Source organism: Heliangelus exortis, chromosome 9 (genome assembly GCF_036169615.1).
Source record: "Heliangelus exortis chromosome 9, bHelExo1.hap1, whole genome shotgun sequence".
NCBI lineage: Eukaryota > Metazoa > Chordata > Aves > Apodiformes > Trochilidae > Heliangelus > Heliangelus exortis.
Genome location: NC_092430.1, coordinates 21,498,443 through 21,522,438, shown reverse-complemented (window position 1 = coordinate 21,522,438; position 23,996 = coordinate 21,498,443). Strand labels below are relative to the sequence as shown.

The 23,996-nt window shown below is 46.5% G+C and overlaps 1 protein-coding gene across 3 annotated transcripts in view; it reads right to left on the bottom strand.

Moving 5' to 3' along the window:
* Positions 1 to 20,948, bottom strand: part of PLD1 (phospholipase D1) — a 60,824-nt gene extending 39,876 nt beyond the window's left edge. The window contains exons 1-5 of one of the 3 annotated variants that reach the window (XM_071752659.1): positions 20,874 to 20,948; positions 3,273 to 3,458; positions 2,824 to 2,951; positions 2,563 to 2,708; positions 1,689 to 1,797 (exon numbers count right to left, since the gene is read on the bottom strand). In XM_071752659.1, the coding sequence (XP_071608760.1) occupies positions 1,689 to 1,797; positions 2,563 to 2,708; positions 2,824 to 2,951; positions 3,273 to 3,426 (537 nt within the window). In that variant the 5' untranslated portion in view covers positions 3,427 to 3,458; positions 20,874 to 20,948. Of the gene's footprint in view, positions 1 to 1,688; positions 1,798 to 2,562; positions 2,709 to 2,823; positions 2,952 to 3,272; positions 3,459 to 18,625; positions 19,122 to 20,873 lie in introns of those variants that run through there. The other 2 variants (XM_071752661.1, XM_071752660.1) reach the window with 2 other exon arrangements.
* Positions 20,949 to 23,996: the final 3,048 nt, after the last annotated feature.

The following is a 23,996-nucleotide window of genomic DNA, read 5'->3' as shown; positions in this document are numbered from 1 at the left end:
GTTTTTCAGGTTGAATGGATAAATAAATACATTATTATGTGCTCACAGATTTCATCCCAGCATCATAAGCAGTTGGATCACAGGTTGTTTATTGTTCACAGAGCTGTGCTGTGTTTGTACCTTCCACCAGCTGCCCTGTTCCTTGCCACTGTCATTTTAGAGGTCAAATTTCTTGACTGTGCTCAAGTTTCAGAATAATTGGAAATACAAAATCAGAACTGGCTGTTTCTCACCCCCAGGAACGCATCTTGTGAGCAAACACTGTTTGAGACACAGCTGAGAGAGCCTATTTAAACAAAACACCAGGTTCATGGGGTGAGGAGTAGCACAGCAACCACGTTGTGCTGTCCCAAAACCACAGAAAGGACAGTGGAGAGGCCACCAGTTTTCTGGAAATCCTGTCCAGTACAGCCAGAAGCAGAGAAGAAACCATCCCAGGAGAGAGGGGATCTTTTCTCATCCTCATGGGCAAAGAGATTCAGCTGTCTGGGCATGGGAAACCAGGCAGAGTCCTACAGGAAACCAAAGGAACTGCAAAGAACTGAATGCCATGGAACATTAGAAGGACAGGGACTTGTCAGAGCAGTCCAAGGAGAACATGAAGATGATCAGAGGGCTGGAGCATCTCTGCTCTGGAAAGAGGCTGAAAGAGTCCAAAAGGTACGAGATTCCTACAAGGACACCAAGGTAGTGGTGATGGGGAAATACCTAGAAAACCTTGGAATAACAATTCACAACCTCCCCAAGTGAGTGGTGGATTCCTCAACACTGGACACCTCTAAGACTCAACTTGATGAGGCCACCTCATCTAAACCGTGTTGCTACTCTGAAAGGTTGGACCAGACAATCCCTGAGGACCCTTCCAACCTGGCATTCTACGACTGAACATTTTTCCTCCTCCTCTTTTAAACCAACATCTCCCCCCTGAAACCTTCTGAGCAGCAGCAGAGCCATGTAAGGCAAGGGATGGCTATCAACACTCTGTGTCACCAGACACAGCCTGCTGGGACTTGAAGCTTCAGCCTTAAGGGATGGAGTCAACAGCAGAGAGAGAATGGTAACACAGGGTGAACAAACATAGGGTTGGGTTTTGGTTTTTTTTTTTTTTTTTGTTTGTTTTGATTTTGTTTGCATTTTTTTCTTTTCTTTTTTTTCTTTTCTTTTTAAACAGACGTTCTTTTTTTTTTTTAATGCAAACAGCAAAGCTGCAATGAAGAGGTAGGAAGACAGACACCCACCCTCTCCATAGAAGGCCCCATCTGTTAACTTCTGATGAAGTTACACAGAACACGTGTGGCTCAGCTAAAATTGCCCACTTCAGCATCAAGAGCCTGACTGTCATTTCCTCTTTCTGAGGACAGGACCAAAATCTCTCAGGTTTTGATGACCAGAGGGTCAAGTCATGCAGCCTGACTTGACAAACTGCCTCTCCTCTCCTTAAATCACAGCAGGTGGGAGGAGGAGCTCCCACTCTGAGCTCACAGTGGGAAAACCCCCCTCAAAGAGCATCCCCCTCCTCTTTGCACGGCGGACCTCTCAAAACCTAAGTTTATCAAGCAAAAAGCCATAAGGATAATAAAACCAAGGCTTTGACAGTTGGGGGGCTTTGCAACCAACCTGCTTGGCATCTCTACAACCCCAGAAGACCCCCCCTGAGCAACCCTCCACGGACGGAGTTGGGTCCTTACCCTCCTGCTGGAGAAATGCTCCTCCCGCACTGTGCTCTCGGAGGTGTGTGGCAGGCTGGGCATCTGCCTTGGCTCCCCCCTCTTGATGGATTGTCTTCTGACTGTGTGGCTGGAAAGAAAAACAAACCCCAGAGTTGAGCCTAAGCACTGGGAGCCCGTGCACATGCCTCAATATGGAGCCCTTCTGCAATGCTTTTGTTTTTCCCGTCCAAGCTCTTTCAAAGCTGAGAGATGGGTAGGCAGGAGAGAAAAAATATATATATAAAAAAAAAAAAAAAAAAAAAAAAAGGCAAGTGTGGATTCATTTAAGGAGACAGTGGGCTCCAACTGGCTCACAAACAAATATGCAACACAAAAATCTGAGTTAGATTTTTTTTTTTTTTTCAAGGTCCTCCTTTTGCTCTTTTAAGGAAAAAGCTTTTAAAGCTTAAACCCTACTTTTAGGGCATTATGTTCCCCCACCCTTAGCCCCTCATATTTTCACCTTTCCTAATATCATCTCCCCACATTTCTCCACATCAGAAGGCACTTGCTGACCTACAACACTTGTCTTCCACTTCTTTCCTCTTATGATTCCAGCCACCCCTAGCATGAAGGCCAACACAGGCAGTGCTGACCACCCAGGCCAGGGACCCCCACACCTCCTGCATCCAGCAGAAAGCCCCAGAACACCAACAACTTCCAGTAAAATAAAAACCACAGAGCACCAACACCAACCCAAGCCCAGGACAAATTCAACTCCAAAGCTGATGACTTGGGACATTCTTGGGACATTTCTGAGGCAGCAGCAAGATGCCTGCACCACCAGTATGCTATTAAAAGAGAAAAGAAATCATATCCACCCAAATTCCACCATCCACGGAGCTGCACTCACCTTCTGGTTGGGATAGGGATGCGTACAAAGGCTTTATACCTCAGCAGCTCCCTGTGAAACTCCTGGAAGTGCTTGAACTTCCTTTTCACCTGCCAGGTGAACTCTCCATGGGTCAGCTCGATTGTGTAGACATTGGGGCTTGGTACCTGCAGAGAACATCATCACAAGGGCTGCCAGCCTCAAAAAGTCACAAAACTAACCCCCAAGCAGCATTTTAATACACCTCCATGGGAAGATAATGAGATCCCTGCAAATCCTGACCTTCTTGGTGGAAGTAAAGCGTTCCACTTCCAGGACCCGGACTCGGACAGGACATCCCGTGAGGTACGTCTGTGTCCCTGGCTCCTTGAAGCCACACGTGTGGTAGATGGCAGAGAAGGGAAAGCATGCTGGAAGGAAAACTCCATTAGCTCAACAGCCTTGGAACCAGCAACAAAAGCATGAAAACCAGCAGATAGTTGAAATAAAAACACAGGAGCATCCACGCAGCAGCATTTATCCCACTAAAACGTCCCAGGTTTTATTTAAGAGAGCTTAAAAGACAAACTTTCACAGAAGGGACTTGACTTAAAAAAAGATGAAGTGCTAAGAAATGCCTCCTGCTCCCCAAACAGGGCCGACAGCTGGGCTTGGGAAAACCACTGTGGGAAAACCACCTGTCATTAAATCAAGGTGGGACACAGAGTAAGAACATCCGGGTGTTGACTCACCGGCACCTTTTGGGTCATTCAGCACCTCTGTGTCCACCTCCTCCCCATCAAAGTGGAGCTCCCTGGTGTCCAGGCTCTCAATGATGTTGCTCATGTCTGCAGCAATTTTCTTCAGCCTCGATGTAGCTGCATGGCCTTCAGCTCTCAGTGACATCTCAGGGACCCACGTGCTAGAGCCACGGGGGGCTAGGGAGGAAAGAGAAGGAGCAGGGTTGTCACCAACCCCCTGGCACAGCAGGGCCAAGGAAACACCTTCAGCCCCTTACCCACATTCATCCCAACTATCCCCATCCTCCACACCCAAAGCAGAAAATCCAGCCTGCAGCTACTGTAAACCACAGTTGGAAAATCAAAGGTAGCTTCAGGCTACAAAAAAAGACTTCCCCTGATGCCCATAACCATAGGATTTGTACACTCTGGTTGTCCTTTACAATGGAAAATACATAATATTTCACTTTCCACTTATAAAAACCTGCAGGGGGTTGGCTATGGCTTAGGAGAACTTTCACATATTGATTTTAGAAGAAAACAAGGAAGCTTTTCAGCAACTTGCATGGTCAGCTCTGGACTAACAACAATGCACAAGAAAAAGCACAAACCACATGAACACCTGGCCAGATCCTGACTTAATTCACACTGTGCCATTTCCCAGGTTTCACAGCATGGAGGAAAAGCTTGCTCAGAAAAATCAGGAGGTGTTTTTGTTAAGTGTTCTTCCTTTGATTGACCTAATGAGACAAACTCCTGGCATTATTAAGACTTCCTCTATTTGTGCACACCATGGCCTATGGTATCTACTGGTCTCCTGCTTTCCCACAGCTCCATCCTCTCAGAATTCACAGCCATAAGGCCTCCAGTCCATGGAGCAGGGGTACCCTGATGCCCACAAAAAGCCTTGGAGCAATGAGCTTGTCCTTACCCCTCTGACACCCCCCTGGGAAGCTCCCACTCCTTGAACAGAAGGGGACAAGCCCACCATCCCCCCCATGATGGAGACAGCAGGCACAGGGAAGGATGTGGCTCCTGGAGATGTTTGGGCACTGACAAACACAACACTTCCCACCTTCGTTCTCACCCACGCCAAAAGTCTGAGTCAGGAGAGAAACAGGGAAGGAAGAAGGAAAATTAAAATACAAGCAAACAGCAAAAATATTTGAGATGTGAGGCATGTCCACCAACACCGATGGCAAAGCTTTCAGCACTTGGCAAATACTCAGTGCTGCTGCTTCCTCCTCCTCCTCCTCCCTACCCACAGCCAAACTCCAGCTCCTGGCCATCTATGTGGTCAGAAGTCTCTTCAATTTTGGTTCTGCTCTGCAATAAAATGTCACAGCTTGACAGCTATGCTGACAACATCCAGAGGGGACAAACTGGCAACTTATTAGTGAAGCCAACACAAGGATGCCCATTTATACCCATGGAAGCTCTCACATTGTGTGAAACAATGATATTTAGAAGTTTAAAAAAAAAAAAAAAGTGACATTTCTGATGTGAAACTCTGCAAAAACACTGTGCAATTCTTCTGGAGTGAGCTCTGTAGAAAGAGCTGGATATGCTGTAATTTGGAAATAATTTCACATGTTAATAATCCCCATGTTTAGCTGCCTTTGAAAGAGCATTCTTCAGTATTGTTTCCTCTTGAAACAAGTATGTAATTTTATTACTCCAGAAGCTCAGTGCCATGTAAGCCCAAAACTATGTTAAGATCAGCTGCCTTCAGAAAAAAAAAAAAAAAAAAAAAAAATCCACTTGCACACAGACTTGAATCAAGAAAAACTGGGTCAGTCTCACCAGTTATACCAAAGCAAATGCAGAAACAACAGTTCCATTGTAGAAATGAGGGCACTGAGGTGGCTCTGCCACCTTCCATTGTGCCTGGGAATGCCACCACTGCACAGGTGGCTTCAGGACCAGCCTGGGGAAACACTGGGCCAGCACCTCCCTTCAAGTCTGAATAACTCCATAAAAAGGGTTGGAATTAATCCTTGCAGATGAGCTGCAAATTAATGAAGCTGTTGATGTTTCCCCCCCAGCTTCCCCCAACCTGCACAGCTTCCTTGCACTGGGAATTTGGCCCCACATCTCCTCCCTACAGAAGCCAGGTCTCACTGCCTGGAGTTTTTCACTTTACCTGTTGCTATTTTTACATTGCAGGGAAATTTCACTGCTCCTCAAATTAATTTTTCTTTTCTACCAGCAGTGAATTCATTCCACCAGGCATCAATTGGCTTCGGGTGTGATGTGAGGGTGCTCACTCCAAAAGAATGGCACAGTGTTTTTTGCAGAGTTTCACATCAGAAATGTCACTTTTTTTTTTTTTCTTTTTAACTTCTAAATATCATTGTTTCACACAATTTTTTCTCTGGAAAGCTGGCACAAATAAACAGCAGGCCTGGGAGAGAGGCCAGGCTATCAGGATGTCCAAAATAACCCTGGGGAGGACTACACCCTCACACTGGGCAGCAGTGATTCCCTGCTCTGCACAGATGCATGCAATAAAATCCTGTTTTATTTGAATTTTTTCCTTTTTATTTTTTGGCCATCTCTAGCTCAAAGCAGCATCTTGCTTTACATTTTTTCTGTCTGTATTCACATTTAGAAAGCAAACACAGTTGGGTTGTTTGGTTGAGTTTGTTTTTTTTTAAATGCTGAAGAGATGCTCTTGCTTCGTGGAAACTCAGTGCACTTTCCAAGAGAGCAGCTCCACCTGGTCAAAGATAAGAGAAGTCCAAACACACGTGGGATATGCTGTGCCAGCAATTACCCTTGAAGGAAACCAGTAGACAAATACCACAAGGACAGGGCTGGAGGAAGAGCTGGTGGCCAGGAGCCAAGGGAGGAAGGATGTGCATCCTCCCCACCCCCTCTGCCAGGTACAGCCAGGCTCCTCTTGCCAGATTAATCAACACAGTTGGTTAATGGGTGAACAATTAACCACTGTATGCAACAATTATTTGCTAAGGACCACAGCAGGGCTGAATAACTCAGGAATATTGTTATTATTATTATTATTTTTAAGCTAAAGCTGTTTTCCCAGCTGGCACAGCCAAGTCCTGGGATAAAGCACAGCCCAGATGCAGTTGGATCTGACTCAGTCCCAGCAGCAAAATTCCCCCCTGGTGAGATTAGAGCCAGATTATAGGTTTAGGAAGGAAAACATGAGTTGCTTACAGCCCTGCCAGGAGCCCCAAGAACCCTGTGACACGACCAGAGGGCACGGGGCAAACCCAGCCCCGTTGGGCAGGGAGGGCACAAGAAGCCAGCTGGAAAGATGGGGTGTAGCACAAACCTCTGAAAACTTCTGCAGATTGTTTCATCCTGCTCTGCTTGGTAAGAGCCATTTAGCCTCTTGGCCAGAATTTCCACGTGGCTGCTGTCTGCATTCCCAAAGGCAACCTGAGGAATGTGCCCGGGTTAATCTGCACCAGGCTGGGTGCAAACATGTGCCAAGGGCCCTGCTCTGTGATTCAGCAGCAAAACAGCATCCAAGAGGCTCCATCCAGCCAGTGCCACTCACTGCCTGCACTAATGATGGACTAGAGAACAAGCTTATAAAGCCTGCTGCTATCACCAGTTTTGGAGGCTGCAATTATGTGAAGGAGTGAGAGAGAGAGAGAGAGAGAGAAAAAAAAATTCAAATTATAGTGGCAAAATCTCAGTAGGGTGGAAATAATAGGATGAAATTCATTAGCAACAAGTGCTACATTTCAGTGTTTGGCTAACACCTGGAATAGAAAATAAGCAGCAGATTGATGGAGAGAAAATTAAAAAGTAAAATAAAAAAAAAGAAAATTGAAAAGACAGATCAGGGTTTCAGTGGGTCAAGAACCAGCAGTGCCAGCAAAGGTAAAAACTGTGCCAAGAGGCACAAACACAGCTACTGCCTGCAAGGAAGAAGGGGAGAGAGGGATGCAAAAGATGGGAGGAATCAGAACTAAAGCATTTGACCCACAAGAACATGGTGTTTGGAATGTAAGGGAGAGACCCAGGCTCCAAATACTGGGAGCATATGGGACATTTTCTTGGGAAAGAATGAACAAACAAGGAAAAAGGGAGATGGTAACCAACTGAAGGGAAAAAAAAAAAAAAAAAACCATACTTAAAACCCTAACAAACTGCTGATATCACCTTTGCCCAGTCCACTTTCCAGATTAATCATTTCCCCTTCCAAGCATAACTTAAGCTCCCCACTCCCTTTGCCAGGAGTGCACAACACGTGGGCACCAAACCTCTTCAACTGGTAAGATATGTATGTTGCAAATTGTGACTGCACCCAAAAATCAAGGTTTCAACTACAGGAAAAATTAGAAAACTCAAAAGTTGACTATATTAACTCCAGAGCCCTTGTGAATTTATTGCAAAACCCTGGCTCAAAACCTGCAGCTTTGCAAACCTGATGTCTATTTTTGGTATTTGCCATTTTGGTTATGCTTTGATCCCATTTTGGTTACTGCTTAAGGGATCTCAAAACAATCTCAGCCCTCACCACAGGAACAGTCATTTTCTACCTGTTGCATAGGATAACAAAACTATGGCTTTAATGGCACGGAAAATGAAAGCAGAAAATGCCAATTTTAGTAAAAACTCATGAACAGTTCTGTGTTTTGAAGACATTCAAGTCTTGATGTGAAATGCAGCTGGCAGCAGCACAGACTACCTAAAAATTGGTCAGCCCAAGTTTATTCTCTTTCATGTCTCACAGCAGATCTGCAACCAGCTCAGCTCATCACTGCTCCTTAATGAGGTTATGATGCTGAAAAGCACCACCCAGAGCTAGAAACTGAGAAAGCCTTCATTTGGGAAAGAGGGGAGGGGAATACCTCCAGTACAAAGAGACATTTCCTGCTAATGCCTCCCCGTTGGAGTCTCTACATCAACTCCCATCCCTGAGGCTAGAAACACCATAATCCCTAAAAAAAATTCCCCTCGTTCCAGTTCTCATGACATCTCTGTCCCAGTGCAGTGACCTTTCAGCAAGGACTGGGACAAGTGACCTCAGTTCCCAGACTTGGTTTTGTCCCACAGGCAGGGCTGGTGCTGGGACCCACGCAAACCTCCCTGTCTGCATGGAGCAAAACAGAGGCTCAGGCTAAAACAGGGCAGTGAGGTTATTAAAAAGTAAAAAAAAAAAAAAACCAAACAAACAAAAGCAATAAAACCACAAATTACTCGAACTATTAATTTCCTCTCTCCTCCTCCCACTGTTGCCAGGAGCCTGGGTGCCATAGAGGGGAGATGTCAAGGACAAACTACACATAGTGCCCTCAACACCTATTAGCCCTGCCTGGAGGGGATGAAGCTTTTCCATGTCAATTTTTCCCCCATTTCATTCCATTCCTCACAATTTCAACATAAAATTGGCTTTGGATCATTCCTTCACGGAAAAATACCTCTGGCTGACAAGAGCCCTCTTTGAGGAGTTACTTGCATCCCTCAAGAGAAGTTGGGCTTGTCACCAGCCCTGGATTTACCCCCTGGCACACCTTCTTTCCACAGCCCCTTGGAAGCTGTGGAACCTCCCCTGAGGAGCCAGGAGATGTTCCCTGGGCTCAGGGTCCCCACTTCCACAGGGGGTTCTGCTTTTCCAGCCCAGGAAATCCACATGGCACATATACAAAGCAAAAAGGACACACACTGATTTCAGTAGAATCTCCTCTACTACTTAATCAAAAATCCAAGGGCTCTTGCAGGAACCAGTCAGAATGTTACGTTCCCTAAATATGAAAATAAAGGACAAGGAGGTTAAAAAAAAAATGCTCAGCAAAGACTTAACCCTGTTCTTCATTTCAGTACACACAGAAACCATGTAGCCAGAGCAGGAAGCAGCCAGCATGGCAAATGAAGACGCCTCCTGAAAATCTGCCCTTCTGGATGCTCATACTGCAGGAACAATGCAGCAGGATTAGGGTTTAGTTTTTAAAGAGGCACAAAATGACTCTTGAGTAAGAACCAAAGCATTGCTCCCACCCTGGAAAGATCTGGAGCTGAAGAAGAACCTAAATACAAATCCAAACTGACAATAAACATCATGTTCAGACAAAACCCTGACCAAATTTTCTTATCTTTGGCCTTGATAAAAGCAAAATATTTAAAAACGCTGCTTCCAAAACTATTATTCTCATGGATGTCCTATACTTCACAATAATACTTCTAAAAGAAGGAACCAATTAGCATTCCCCCCTTTTAATGATGGCAGCAGAGTCCTTTATTGATTTCCACAGGCCTCTCCACGTGAGGCTCTCTGCCAAGCCACCAGTCTGCCTGGAGGAAAAGCCAAGCCATGGGAATCCACACAGACTGTTTGCAAGAGGGGACGAGATCATTCCAGACTGGGATTGCCTGGAAAAATAAAGGGGGAAAAAAAAAAAAAAAAGGAGAAAAAAAAAAAGTTAGGGAAAAAAAAAAAGAATCTATGGAGGTGCCTGTTGTGCAATCTGTACCAGGGCAGAGTCCCCTCTGGTCCTGCAGCATCTTTTCCCCAGTGTTTGTGCTAGAGAAAAGGCAAGATAAATCTCAAGAGGCAGGTCAAGGGAAGAGATAAGGCACGGGTCATGGTGGCAGGCAGTGCTGTCCCCACATGGTGACTAACCCACTGCTGCTGGCAGAAACCCCCCCATGGTCTTGGGGGTTTTTTTTCCCCACACCCAGGACCAGCATCAGGCCCTTCCCAAGGGCCTCATTTTATTTGCTTTACGGAACAGTGACACAAAATGAAAACCCATCAACACCCAGAGATGAGCACTGGCTGCTGACCTCACCCTGACGGGCTGGTTCTTCTGGCTCCTGCTCCCCCCAGCCTACAGCAACACCCCCAAAAGCCAGGCTGGGGGATGCCCACAGTATCCAGCACAGTATTATCCATCCCCAGAGACCCACAGGGCTACAGAGGGAGGGGGGACCAGTTGGCAACACCTCAGATATCAGCATCTCTTCAGCATCCCCAAACCCACAACAGAGGGTGGCAAATAAAGTCCCTCCTTCAGAAAGCACATGTGGTAGGAAGGTCAAAGGATGCAGCACTTGGGAATGCTGGCAGGCACCCAGAGCTCAGCCCTAAAAGCTTTCTCTAAAATCCTAAAGCCCAGCAGCTTGCCAAGGCAATAACATCATGCAAAGGGCTCTCGGTCACACCGACCAGAGGTGACAAGGACCATGGCAGGCACTGCTGCCACTCATACATAGCCAAACACATCATACAAATGCAGGACATAACCTCATGATCCAAATGTATAGAAGTCAGGCAGCTGATGTCCTGTACATCACTCAACACTACTCTGGCATCTCCCAGGCTTTGCTCCAGAGACCACCACCTGCCCAGACGCATTCCTGTGGGGAATTTTGGTGGCTGGAAGAAAGCCCAGCACCTCCATCCCACCACAGGGCCAAGTGGCAGCTGATGAATGCAAACACAGATCCTCACACAATTCCTGCCAGCCAAGCTGGACCCAAGGAGAGCCCCGCAGCCAGCATTCCAGCAGGGATTTGGGCGACTGCACCAGGATCTCCCAGCATCACTTCCCAGCCCTGCTCCCAGCACAGGTGCTTGCTGCTCTGCAAAGCACAGATACCTGTCAGGAGGTCACTGTCCCCTCTCCAGGTGTGTCCCCTGGTGCTTATTGCCACATTTCCATTAAGCAACAACATGTTTTCTCTTTTCTCCTCCTGCTGTTACCAAAACACAGGAAGGCACTAACTTTATGTTGACCCTGGATGTGAGTTGCTCAAAGAAATGAGGAATCATTCCTGTGGGTATCACAGCAACAAGGAGCAGCAGATTGAGACCATGTATTTCTACTAACAGAACTAATAGCTTATTGCTTTCAGAAAATGCCTTTTCTGTTGCCTTGATTATTTTTAGGGGTTTTTTGGGGGGTTGGTTTTGATTTTTTTATTTTTTTTTATTTAATAGAAATCCTCAAATAATTTTCACTGGAAATACAACCAACTGCCATGAGCAGAAGGCCACAATGGAACAAGACAACAGCACCCCAGAGCAGGACTTGCAGCACTCCCATGCAAAGCAGCAGACAAGCCCAGCTCCTACCTTGCCTGGGGGGTTCAAGGCACAGGATCATCTCCCAGGGTGGCTTCCTAAGGGACACCACTGCTGCAAAGCCCCTCACATCACCCCAAAATGCTCCTGTACCCCCTCTGCCTGCAAACCTGGATTTAGCACCTCTCCAAACTGAACCTCCTTAATGATTTTATTTAATTTTTTCAAGTTACCAAAACGTTACTTTTCTTTCAATGTCGAGAAGTGTTTGCTTCATTATGAGAATTAAGGATGAGCAAATAATTACATAAGTTTGGTCCTGATTTCAAGAATAACTCTGGAGGGATCCCTGAAGTTTCAGATCAGTACTTGCTGAATCAAGACCAAACCCAGGCAAATTCAATAGGAAAATGCTCATTATAAAGAAATAGCATGCAGAAACAGAAAAGCTACCCTATGTTTTCTTTGCTTCATACAACTAAACACTGGCAAATTTATGCAAAATAGTTCATTTACACACATTGACAATACTGACAGTTTCCTTAGAACAAAATAGATGCCTTGTATGTATATATATATATAAAAAATATTTTTTTCAATTTTTTTTTTAAACTGCCTTTCTCAGAGGGGAAAACAAATGCCTCCATCAAGGTAGCACAGGAATGTGCTGGTGGCAGGTAGTGCAAGATGATGCTTGGGTCTGAACGCAAATGGAGCCTCAAGTCCCCCCTTGCTCCTCTCCCCAATCCCATCTATTCAGACCTTACAAGCAACACAGGTATCTGGACAAGACAGAGATTGCCTCCAGCTCTTTCTCTTCATGTAAAAACTCCACTACAGTATTTTTCCACATGTTCCTAGAGGGTATTGGTACATTAAGGTTACAACTTACAAACTTAACCCTCTAGGCTCCAGCAAGATGGGAGCAAAATACCATGAGCCACAGATTAAATCTATTTTTCCCTCACCTGCCACAGCCTTCTGGAGGCAGCAACACTCTGGAAAGTACAAATGGTTTTCTACACGTACAAAAAGGCTGTTTGCAGACTGAAAAAGCCAGAGGTTTGAGGAAGAAGAAACCTGAACAGGCTCAGACAGGAGTTCCCATCTCATGGGTTCTTTCTCCCAGTGAACAAAATGGCTCACTGGCCAAAACTGCTGCCAAAACTCAGCAGGATCAGGTCTAACCACAGACATTTCAAAGCCACCATGAGTCATCTACTGTTCTTTCTTGGTAAGACTTAACACTGGGTGGGACCTTGCAAAAAGAGGAAAAAAAAAAAAAGCGATTTGCAGGAAATCTCTCTCATGGAAAAATATACTTAAGAACCTGCATAAATAGACAGAAAGAGGAATAAGAGACCAAAGTTGCTTTCTGGAAAGACTGTATGATGTCCTGCCTGCCCTCTAAATTGTTTCAGTCACCTTTGATTTGCAGCAAAGAGAGCTGAACTTCCTGAGAGACCCCAGCACCCATGGGTGCTTCTCGAGGGACCACCAAGCAAGGTAGATTTGTGTTCCACAGAGGTAAAAGCCAACTGCATCATGTAACTGCATTTTATGTGAATTAAAAGAGAAAGTGCAGGCCCAAAACATCCATGTGCTTCATCTCTGTGTGTCACGTTCCAAGTTGTTTAAAGGAGAGAGAGAACCTGACCTTTAGCCAGGACATGGGGCAAGGTAACAACATGATGCCATGCTCACAACACCCCAGGTTACTGGAAGTGTTGGAAATGTACAATTAATTCCCCTTGCTGGTTTATTTGTCCCCTGGGCATGGTGGAGTCCTGCAAGCAGGAGCCAGCCCAGCTGATGGTCCTGCAAGGTGCCTCTGACGGGCAAGTGAGGCAACCAGCAGTGTGTGCTCACAAGAGGGCTGTGTTCTGGGTCAAAAATAAAAACCAGGGTGAAAAGCAAAAGAATCCCACTAAGAAAATCCTCCCCAAAGTCCAGCTGGTAAAATGGGGGAAAGTTCTGGGAAGTGGCACAGTGATGCCCCAGTGCTGGTGGCAGAGAGGAGCCCTGGGTCACGTCACCAGCAGGACCCCAAGGAGAGAAGAGCTGAGAAGTTCCCACATGGCAAGACAACCAGAACCACCAAGTGGCTGTGAACCACCCCCCTGGAGAGATGCTGGCAGAGCCCTGCTCTGTGGGACACTGTCTGCCTGATCCTGCTCTTAGGGTGCTGGGACACCTATCCCAATCCCTCTGTGCCTGGAACAGTCCCTGAGCTGGGGAGCAGCACCAGGAGCCCTCCCACACTCACTCCAAGGTTTATCAGTGGATTTATCTTACTTCACCAAAAAAGGAAGTCCTCACATCAGGGCTGCCCACGAGAGGGATATTTGCTCAAATCAAAACCTAGAGCAGGAATCAGGGCAACTCACAGAACTGACCTTCAAAATGCAATCAAGGGAATTACAGTTTAATTATTCTTCCAGCAGCAACGGCATAAACCACAAAAACAACTCCCAACTCCACTAATATCCTGAATATTCACTGCTGTCAGTATAGCCTAAGCAGGAGTCCACAACCAGGGGAAAATGTCTTTCTGATGAGTAAACCTGCAAAAAAGTGCTGAGGGTTTTTTTACCCTCATCTCTGCACCTCCTTCTCTCTGAGACCTTCCTGAGCTCACCCCATCACTATTCACATCACCTTTTTACTACAGCCTCTCCCTATAGAGTCAGCTCTTTAGGGCTGAGGGGTATTTTTTTTTTTACCCACCTTCTCTGACAGTAAAAAAAGGGATAGAGGACACAGAGTCAATGTTATTACACTAAGATAACGCAAACCGGCTGCTTGGCAGTCAAATCATACAAAAAGCACAACATGATTTTATTTGCTGCAGCTCCATTTGGTCAGTGCTGCATCCCCAGAGTTCAAAAGATACATTTTTAAGGGAAAAGGGTTGCAGGAACACAATCAACCACAGAGCAGAGAGGTGCAAATGCTGCACATGGAGACACAAACACCACGCAGTCAAGCAATTCCAAGGAGACCCTTCCAGGTTCGTTCCTGTCCAGCCCCACTCTCAGACACCTTTTCTTGGCAGAAGTGCCCAGAGATTAGGCTAATAAGATTGCTATCTCGAGATGATTATCTCAATATTAAAAACCTGCACCCCTTTTTGGCAGTAAACCCTGTCCACGTGCTGTGCCATCACCCCACCTACCAGCTCACCGCTGGACCCACACCAGGTTCTTCTGCCACTTGCTCCATCCCCCTCCACGACCTCTTTTTTAGCAAGTTTTGCCAACCTGGTGTCTACTCTAAATCACAAGTTCTTATTCTCAGAAGTAAAACCCATCTCCTTGCCGAGGAGAGGGCAGCAGGTGCTGGGGGGATGTTGGGCATCACCCCAGCTCCTCTTGGGCTCCCAACGCACCCATGTGGGACCACCAGCCACAGGACAGCTTCTTCCCCCACCCAAGCAGCAGATGGGTGCCCAGGGGACACTGCATCCCAGCACAGATGAGCTGTCTGCCAGGTACAAGCCCGTTCTTGCTTCCTTACGTAAACCCCCAGGTTTTGGTGTTTATCTGCAGAGAAAGCATTAAATGTCACCACAGCGCGTTATGCCAGCCCCAGAGATAAGACACCTCCCAAACAGAGACAACTCTGAATGCTGAAGACACAAATATATCTATTACATAAAATTCAGGATCTGCAGATCCATGTGTTTCCCTCCTATTTGCTCCCCCAGGCACAGGAGCCAGGGTAAGGGGAGGTGTCCCTTATCCCAAGGACCACAGCTGCCATCCTGGGTACTCTGTGGGGAAGCACCACAACCAAGGTGTTGGAAAAAAAGTTGGCAAGCAGAACTTTTTTTTTTTTTTCCCCTTAAATCCCTCCGTTCCTCTCTGCTTTCCAGGGTATCAGCTCATGTGGAGCTGCTGTGTGCATCTGGCCAATGCTCACATGAGTCACTGGAAGTGAGTGGCAGGGCAGGGGCACCCAGCTAAAGATCTGTTAAAAACCTGTTTATACATCCTAAGGAACAAAAAATTAAACTGATGTTATACCATATATTTATTTCCACCCTGCAGCTCAGCAAGGGCTGAGGTCTGGCCCTGCACAGCTGGCTGCAAAAAGCAGGCAGGCTGTGTGCCAGCTGCTCACACATCCCACATCTCAGAGTGCTTAAAAAGCATGGCAAGCAGCACCTGAAAAAGGACCAAAATCCCCCTTTTTGGCAAAAATCAAGGCTGGCCATGATTTGTGATGAGAAAATTGGAAAAAAAAAAAAACAAAAACCACAACTGCAGCTTCCAACACACATGGCCATGACCAAAGCAATCCCTTGCAGCAGAGTTCCCAGGATACAGCAAGTTAACATCATCAGCTGTCAGCCAGACAATAAGAGGAAAAACCATGAAGTGTTTGTTCTCACCTTTTTCACTCCATCTCAGCCCAGGTGCTTACTGCCAGCAGACACCCCAGCAACCCAACACCCAGGAAATCACCAACTTGCTTCCTCCACTCTGCTACACAGATTTATAGGGTCACTGCACAATACTCCTTCCCACTCAAATTTATTCTTATTTTTTAAAATGACTTGCAACAAAATACCCATTGTAATTTAATATTAAGAAACCATTTGTCTGCAACAGAGGCAGTAGGAGAAGGGAGCTGCTCAGAACATGAGGGCTTTCTGCAGGGTTTGTATCTGAGGCTGAGTTTCTCCTTTGGGATGTTCATTAGGTAGAGACAGAGAAGATAAAATCTAGAAGCCTGTATGAATATTATTTACTGATAACTTCTTTCCAGTTTCATTTTGAGGGAATAAAATTTGCAGCAACACTGGCAGTAAGTGCATTCCCCTGGTGATTCTTTCCCTGAAGATCTGCTGACTTGTTTTTAAATCAATCACCAGAGAAAGAATGACTGTAAAAACCCAAGTTCAGTTCACCACTAATAGGCAGAGGAGACACAACTGCACTTTTTTTTTTTTCTGCCTGGTTTATCAAGGAAGAGATTTCACTGCTCCAGAGCAGCCCCACTGTAAACACAGGATTTTTCCTTTACTGCAGACACACCTGCAGTCTAAAGAGCACTTCATAAATCACAGAGGATGTTAATGTCAACTTGACACAAGCCTTTACACCTTGCTACTGTTGAGAGAAGTAGTAAAATTTTCTAGGGATTTCATGGGATTTCAGCCCACTACATGAAAGAATGATTTCACCAGCAAAGCTTACAAATTTATTTATATATATATATGTCAAACAGTATCCTCCATAGTTTAGAGAAGCTGCAGTTCTGATCCCAGAAAACTCCTCCTCAGCTGTAAGAGCTCAGGAGACACCTGCCAGTAACAGCTTATTTGTGGCAGGAATCCAAGCTTCTCAATTTGAAAAGAGCACCACAGCTTCCAGAAGTCACTTCATCAAGTCTTTTCCAGCAAGACCACTGCCTCAATGCTAAGCTTCAAGCATCCTGAAAAGGAGGATGCTATTTATCTGGACAAAATTAAACGTGCAAATGGGGACTAAAAAGGGAAACCTTTAGATCCTCTTCAAGGAGAAAAATTAAACTTTGGCCCCCCAAAGTTAAACAGACATACCTCTCAATAAATTTCATTTAATGGGCTGAGCCACAGCCTACAAGAATCTCTATGTTAACAGGTCTTTTCAGAGGGATCTGGGTTTCTCTGCAGCCTATTTGAATAAACCTTGAACCTCTCCCCCCCAGGACACCTCCTCAGTGGAGGGGAGGGCAGTGCCAGGGCTCAGCCCCACCAGCCAGATAAACCTTGAACAGAGACAGAAGATTTGCTGCAACCTCAGCTCCAGGCAAGGCCAGACATGTTCTCCCATGGGAAAAAAAAGATAAAAGATTTTACAGGTTTGATGGTATTTTGAAGCAAAAAGACTGAAGGACAGGCCCCTTGCAGCTGCAGATATGTTTTACAAGGGTGCTGGAGGCCACCATTCCACCCCAGAGCTCAGCATGCCCTGAGCAGGGATCAGAGATCCCAGCATCTTTGGGCAGCACTCAGCATCACCAGGTAACACCTATCCTGAAGCAAGGTGCTTTCTACATATTTAGAATAGAGGGGGAAAAAAAAAAAAAAAAAAGAGTGAAAACAGTGCAGACAGAATAAGCCGAAAACTAAGGGTAGCCCAGGGCCTAAGGGCTTAAACTTCTGGCAAAAGCAGGTGAAATTTGGGTGCAAGACCCACAGAGATACCACTATAGGGAGCATCAGAAGAGGCAACCTGAACTTAAGCTCCCCAGTTACCTGTGATCCTCTGGCATGAGCTCAGGCCATCAAATGCCAGAGATGACAGGGGAAGGCAAGCACAAATTCTTGAGTGATTAAAGACACACGAAACTGAATTCCCACCCCCCTCGAGCCGAGAACACGGAGCTACAAAACACAAGGCTGCATGCAAACAGAGAGCACTTGTCCCAGCAGCCTCCCCAGGACATCCCAGGAGTTCTTCTCTCCAGCCAAACATCAAACCAGCAGAGGCTTCACCCACTTTATTAAACCACTGGTGTCTGTCCTCCCAAGAGCCACCTAACTCGAGTGGCTTGGGAAGCAGCGGGGAGGTTTACTTAAAGGAGGGATCTGGAGTCCAGGGATATGTGGACACATCACATAAATTGTCCTGATGTCCAAAGAGCCCCTGACAGCCCTGGATATGAGGGGAAATGCTCCCCAAATCAATGGAGCTCCACCAGCTCGAATCACTGCCCAGGATTGATCCGAGGCATTCGTGGGCTGAAGATTTCCAAAGAGGCAGCTTCCTATACCAAGAAAGAGCATCATGCCAAATAAAGCAAAACAGCAACAGGCAGAATAGGCTTTTGTTGTGAGAAATGGAGCCGACAGCCCAGCTGAAGGGGTTGTGTCAGCCTCTTGGCAGACTCGCAGGTTTTTCTTTCCCCTGTCCCAAGACGGAGGCTGCGACACGGGACAGGGCAGAGAGGCAGCTTCACCAGCTTTGGGGAAAAGAGCCAAATAGAGCTCAGAAAGAGCTCCAAATAGAGCTCAACGAACTTAAAGCTCCCATCATCAAATTCCCTGCCCAGAGCTGCCCCGGCTCAGGGCTCCTCAGCCTCGCTAGATCCAAACCTGTCCCTTCCAACCAGGAAAAATTAAAAACAAAATCTTCCCAAGAAGCGCGTCCGGCAGGGAAACCCTCCCCGTGGCAAAGTTTGCTGCCCGGCCTCAGCAAAGCGCCCAAGAGGAGAATTAACTTGAAAAAAAAAAAAAAAAAAAGCTTCGTGTGCTTAAGTATCCATCTCTTTCTCCCCCCAAAATGTTCCCCCTTCCCCCCCTCTTTCGTCTCCGCCGCGAACCGAACCGCTTCGCAAAACACCCGGCAACTCCGGTTCGTTCTTTACCGACCTCCTGCCCCGGTGGGAGCGGGTGTCCCATGGTGCTCTTACAGCCCCACAAGTGTTTTCCTACAGAACCGAAAGCTCCGCAGCTCGGAGGATCCTGTCCCACACCGAGGATCCGCCCCGAATCGATCAGGACCCGCCGCTTCGCTTCCCGCATCCAAGCTGAGCTCCCGCAAGGCTGTGAAGCCCGAGCCAACCCCCGGGCCCGGCAGCCTATGAGCATTTGCTAATTAAATGGAAACCACTCCCCGCCAGTTCAGGAGATTGTTGGGAGATTGGCAGGAAGGGTGGAGGGAAAGGGCAGAGGGGGGGTTAATGGGTTCTGACGGGTTTTTAGGGTGGGCGCTTCTTAGAGAGGAAAAAATAATAATTAAATGAAAAAAAAAATAATAATAAAAAAAAAAGATACGTTAAGGGGAAGGAGAAAGTCTGCTCTTTAATTTCAACTTCCCAGTCCAGGGACTCAGCGGGATTTGCTCGGCTCTGATGGAAATGCAGCCTGCAGCTTCTCCCCTTTTGTACTCTTCTCACAGAAGCCCGCAGGGAGAAGCAAGAAAAAAAAAAAAAAAAAAAAAAAAAAAAAAAAAAAAAAAAAAAAAAAAAAAAAAAAGTCGGTGTAAAATTAACAATGAATTAAGTACATATGCAAAGTTATTTTTAGCCCTAGCTAATAATTATGGTCACATATTGCTTGCATCTGAGAAGTACTCGCCTGCCTTTTTCATGTTACTTCCCATCCACCTTTTTAATATTCAAACAAGCAGATTTTTTAGCAAGAGGGAAAATTTTTGTGCTTACAGAAGCACTGAACTGACAAGTGGAGAAGCAGAAGCCCTCTGTACATCAAGCAGCTACAGCACAATCTTGCATGCTGGCACACTGTAAAATGCCCTAAACCTGTCTGCAGTGCTGCAGCTCCCACCACCAGGGCTGTACAGGATTTTTCCAGGGAATTTGGTCTTTCCTTTTCAGCCTCTGCAGAAAGACCTTAATACAGTTCTTAGATTTTTTTTTTTTCTTTTTTTTTTTTTTCTTTTTTTCTTTTTGCTTGAAGGATATTCTTTCAGATTTTGTTTTAAACAGTGAGGAACTGAACTACAGTCCTCAAATCTCTATAAGATAAATCACCCAACTTTGGTAGCTGCCAGCACAGACTCTACCCCTGCTCTGGCAAGCGTGATCTTAAAGCATCTTCATGTTCTCCACCAGAACCTTCTTAGATCATAGGCACACCAGCAGCACATCAGCTCAGCTTGTTTACACCAGGTTTACTACAGCTTAGCTTGCCAAAAGCTTACTAAAACCAGCGTGAGTGATGTGCTTCACCCTGAAAATCAAACTGAGAAATCTGAGGTGGGTTCCCAATAGTTTCCGTCAACTCACGGTGGTGACCTCGAGTGCTGCTACGCTCAGCATGTACAGAGAGCTGTGAGTCAGGGTGGCTCACGGGTGCTGTCAGGACTGAGCAAGGAGAAAGGCAGCACAGACATTTGTAACACTCTGTGTCATGAGAGAACAAAGCAACGGGGAAAACAAAAAGCAGGGTGGGGCTCTGCAGCAAAAAAATACAGGCAATGGGAGACACGGGAAGTCACCCTGGATCACTGGCATCACCTTTCCACCCCAAAGAGTGGGCAAAGCCATGGCTGAGGACATGTTACTCCATGCTGCAGAGAGGTCTCATGTGCTAAGATGTTGTTGAGGGATAGGAATTGGTGGACAGATGGCACAGAGAGCATCTCTCAGGCCACCTGCCCCATCGCTGCTGTACTCTCCAGTCCCACCTCTGCCAACCTCCCAGCTCCCATCCCTCCCATCCCTGCCTCCCTCTCCTCACACATTGGTGCAGAGAGGGAAGATCTCAGATGAAGAGAATGACTCTTTCCTCAGACAAACACCAACTCACCTGCCCAGAGCTCATTTCAGCTCCCAGCACCTCTATGCCACTGGCTGGCTGAATTCTGACCTTTACAGATCCATAAACCTCAGCCCAGTTAATGCATCTTTGATTTCTCTGCTGCTAGGTTTATTTTGGCAACTGGTATTAGAAGAACAGAGCCTGAATGAGCATTTTGGCATCTACACAGCACAGTTCCCCTCTCCAGAGGACTGCAGCAGAGAGGTTCTCCACCCACAATTATCAGCTCTCCCAGGAGCAGCACCACAGTGCCCGTGGCCATTAGTGATTTGTACACTGCCCAGAACCTTCCCTGGCCCAGAGGCAATTTGTAAAGTGGATACTTGGCACGTACCTTCAAAAGTATCTCAAGCTCTGCAGAAAGAGAATATTGTCTGCTGGGGGGGAGTGGGTTTCTTTGGGTCTCTGTTCCTCCTTGCTTTTTGATCTTCAGGAACTTCCAGGCACCCCTCTGAGGACACTTACTGCTGTCATAAGGAGTGTGAAGTTTTCTTAGGTAACACAAGGTGCTGGTACACAGGGATCATGCTGCTACAGCCTGGAAAACCAAGGTGTGAATATTAGGAATCTTTGGCTATTTGCACTTCGTTCATGTTTTTTCTTCTCTTTCAAAATTTTCATTGCCATGCCTAATGAACTGACCAAAAGTGGGGCTACATGAGGCAGACAGAGATAGCTTTCTGAGGACTAAGTGTGTACTGCTAGACCAAACCCAGTCTGCCATCTGAAAGATTACCCAGGTAAAGAAAAAGGGATTATTTTTATTTTTTTATTTTTAAATGAGAACCTCATTCCCAGTCTTGGTCACCAGTTGGCATCGTGAACACAAATGGGGGAAGGGGAGGAGCAGAGGGGCAGAAGATGCTCAAAATGAGCAGAATGCCAAACCATGGCCCTGGAGGGGCCAGAGCCTTCAAGAACCTCTCCAAGCCAGTCAAATAATTTTCTTGCACCCCAAGAAGGAATCTTCCCTTTCACTTCATAGCAAAAAGCAGTTTTCCCCATGGGCTGGAGCACAGCCCTCAGCTGTTGTGCTGGAGCCATGGCTGGGATCCATCTGACACATCAAACACAGACATCATCTACATACTGGGGTTTACCTATAGAGTTTTTCTGACCAGGTTGCCTTTCCATCATTAAATGAGCACAACTGCTCTAGTACAAACCCCAGCTCTGTGTTACTGACAGCGTTACAAACAACAGGCAACTCCCCAGCTGCTGAACTGGGGTGCTTCAGCTGACACCCTTCACAGCCTCCAATGCATTCCTGGTTAGGTAAAATACCAAAGATGGCAAAAAAAAACCCACCCCAGACTATCCCTTGCTGTCCTCCAGGTCTGCAGAAACCCACACCTGATGGATGGACCCTCGTGGATAGGTGCACCAGACATCTTGGGGAACCCCACAAGGTCCACACTGGGGCAGCCACTGGTGATGCTGCCAAGCAGGGAGCAGCCCAGGGGCCACCTAACATGGGCCAGCTGGCATTAAGCCACATACTTAAGACATTAAGCCACATTAAGCACAAAAAAAAAAAAAAAAAAAAAAAAAAAAAAAAAAAAAAAGGTAATTTTTATTGTTTTTCTCCCAGAAGGAAAAACGTGGAGGTGAGATATTTGCAGAAATCACATTGTCAAGTAATTTATTTTTTTTTCCTTCTCCCTTCAAGGACCGCAATTTCCCTCCTAACTTTGGAGGAAGAGGCAGGGGAGGAAGTTTTGCTGCAAGGCCCTTAAAAATGACAGCCTGCCTTGGTCACGGTGCCTCCTGGGAGTTGTAGTCATATCTTCTCCCACGCAAATGGCTTTTTCTGGCACAGCTCCCCAGCCCAGGAATGCTCCCCATGCCACAGCAGCAGCTGCAGCCCCATCCCAGGCCTCCTCCCCTCCTGCACAGCCAGGGGACAGTGGGACCTCTGGACCTTTGTTGCTGAGAGACAGCCCAGGGACTGCTGAGGATCCAAACCTTGTTGGGTTGGGCCAGAATAATTCAGTTTTCTTTCACACCCTCCCCCTCTCTGACAGAATTCCCATGGAAACAAAAACAAAGCTTGTGCTGTTTGGGTTTGGTTGGGGTTGGTTATTTTTTTTCCTCCACTTGTGAAAGAAATTTAGAAATGAAAAGCTAAATAGTAGTAGTAGTAATAATAATAATAATAGAATATATATTAAGAGGGCCTTCAAGAAAGCTGGAGGGGGACATCTTGCAGTAGGATGAGGGGTGATGGTTTGAAGCTGAAATTAAATGATGGGTTAGGAAGAAATTATTCTGTGTTACACTGGCTCAGGTTGCCCAGGGAAGCTGTGGCTGCCCCACCTCTGGAAGTGCTCAAGGCCAGGTTGGATGGGGCTTGGAGCAACCTGGAGTAGAGGAACATGTCTCTGCAGCTTGGAACCACATGGGTTTTAAGGTCCCTTCCAACCCAAACCAGCCTGGGATTCTATGTATGGAATGAAACACAAGATACTATTTCCAGCTTGATCCCTCCTGCAGCAGTGCATCTACCACCTGTGTCAGCTGTTAAGAACCTCCAGGGACAAAAGCAGAGCTAAGAGATGTTGTTTCTTGTATTGCAAACTTGCTTTTGGGCAGGAGAAAACCCAAACCCACAACCTCCCACTAAGTTTCCTCCCTGGCCCATCACTGCACAGGTGCCTGGGTGCCACCCTGTGGCAACTGCCCTGTGCAGCCACCCAGAGCCCTGGAAGGGCTGCAGGGTGCTGCCCAGCTTCAAGGAAAAGAAAGGGAGAAAATAGGGAAGAAAAAAAAAAACCACTTTTTTTTCAACAATTCACAAAACTTAAAAGGAATGCCAAGCACGTCAGTATGTGAAGCAAAGTATCTGGAGGAAGGAGAGAGTGCAAACCATCTCCTTATGGTGTGAAGCTGAGACATGTTCTGGCTTTCTATTTATAGCCCCCCAGGAATGCCAGGTTTGAGTGAGCTCAACAAGTCCCTCAGAAAGAAATTTCCATGGTTCTTCTTACCACAGAATCTGGGCATCTGGCAGCTTTTAATGCCTTACCATTCCCACACAGAGGGATACGACCCAACTTTACCTGCTGGAGAACTGTAACCAGATCTGGAAAGGCATTTAGTTAACCACAGAGTTTGGTGGGACTTCCCTGGGGTCCAAAGCAGCTTTGGGATGGGGACACCAGACTGCAGGTTGCTCAGAGCCACTGCACCCCTCTCCTCTCCCTCCCCCTGCCACCCAGTGCTGGGTGCAACCTTGGCTGTGCTGAAGCTGAGGGTTTTGCCCTGGTACCCAGGCACATCCTGCAGGTCACACCATCCTGGAAAGGCCAAACCATCCTTCATCCTTTACCAGCACCTCTAAACTGTCTCCTGCCAGGGGGGTGCAAGAGGAAAGCAAGACACAACCCAGGGGTTGGGCTTTGCCTTGGTTTTCCCTTCTCTACCTCAACAGCACCATTGCTAAAATGTGCTAGGATAT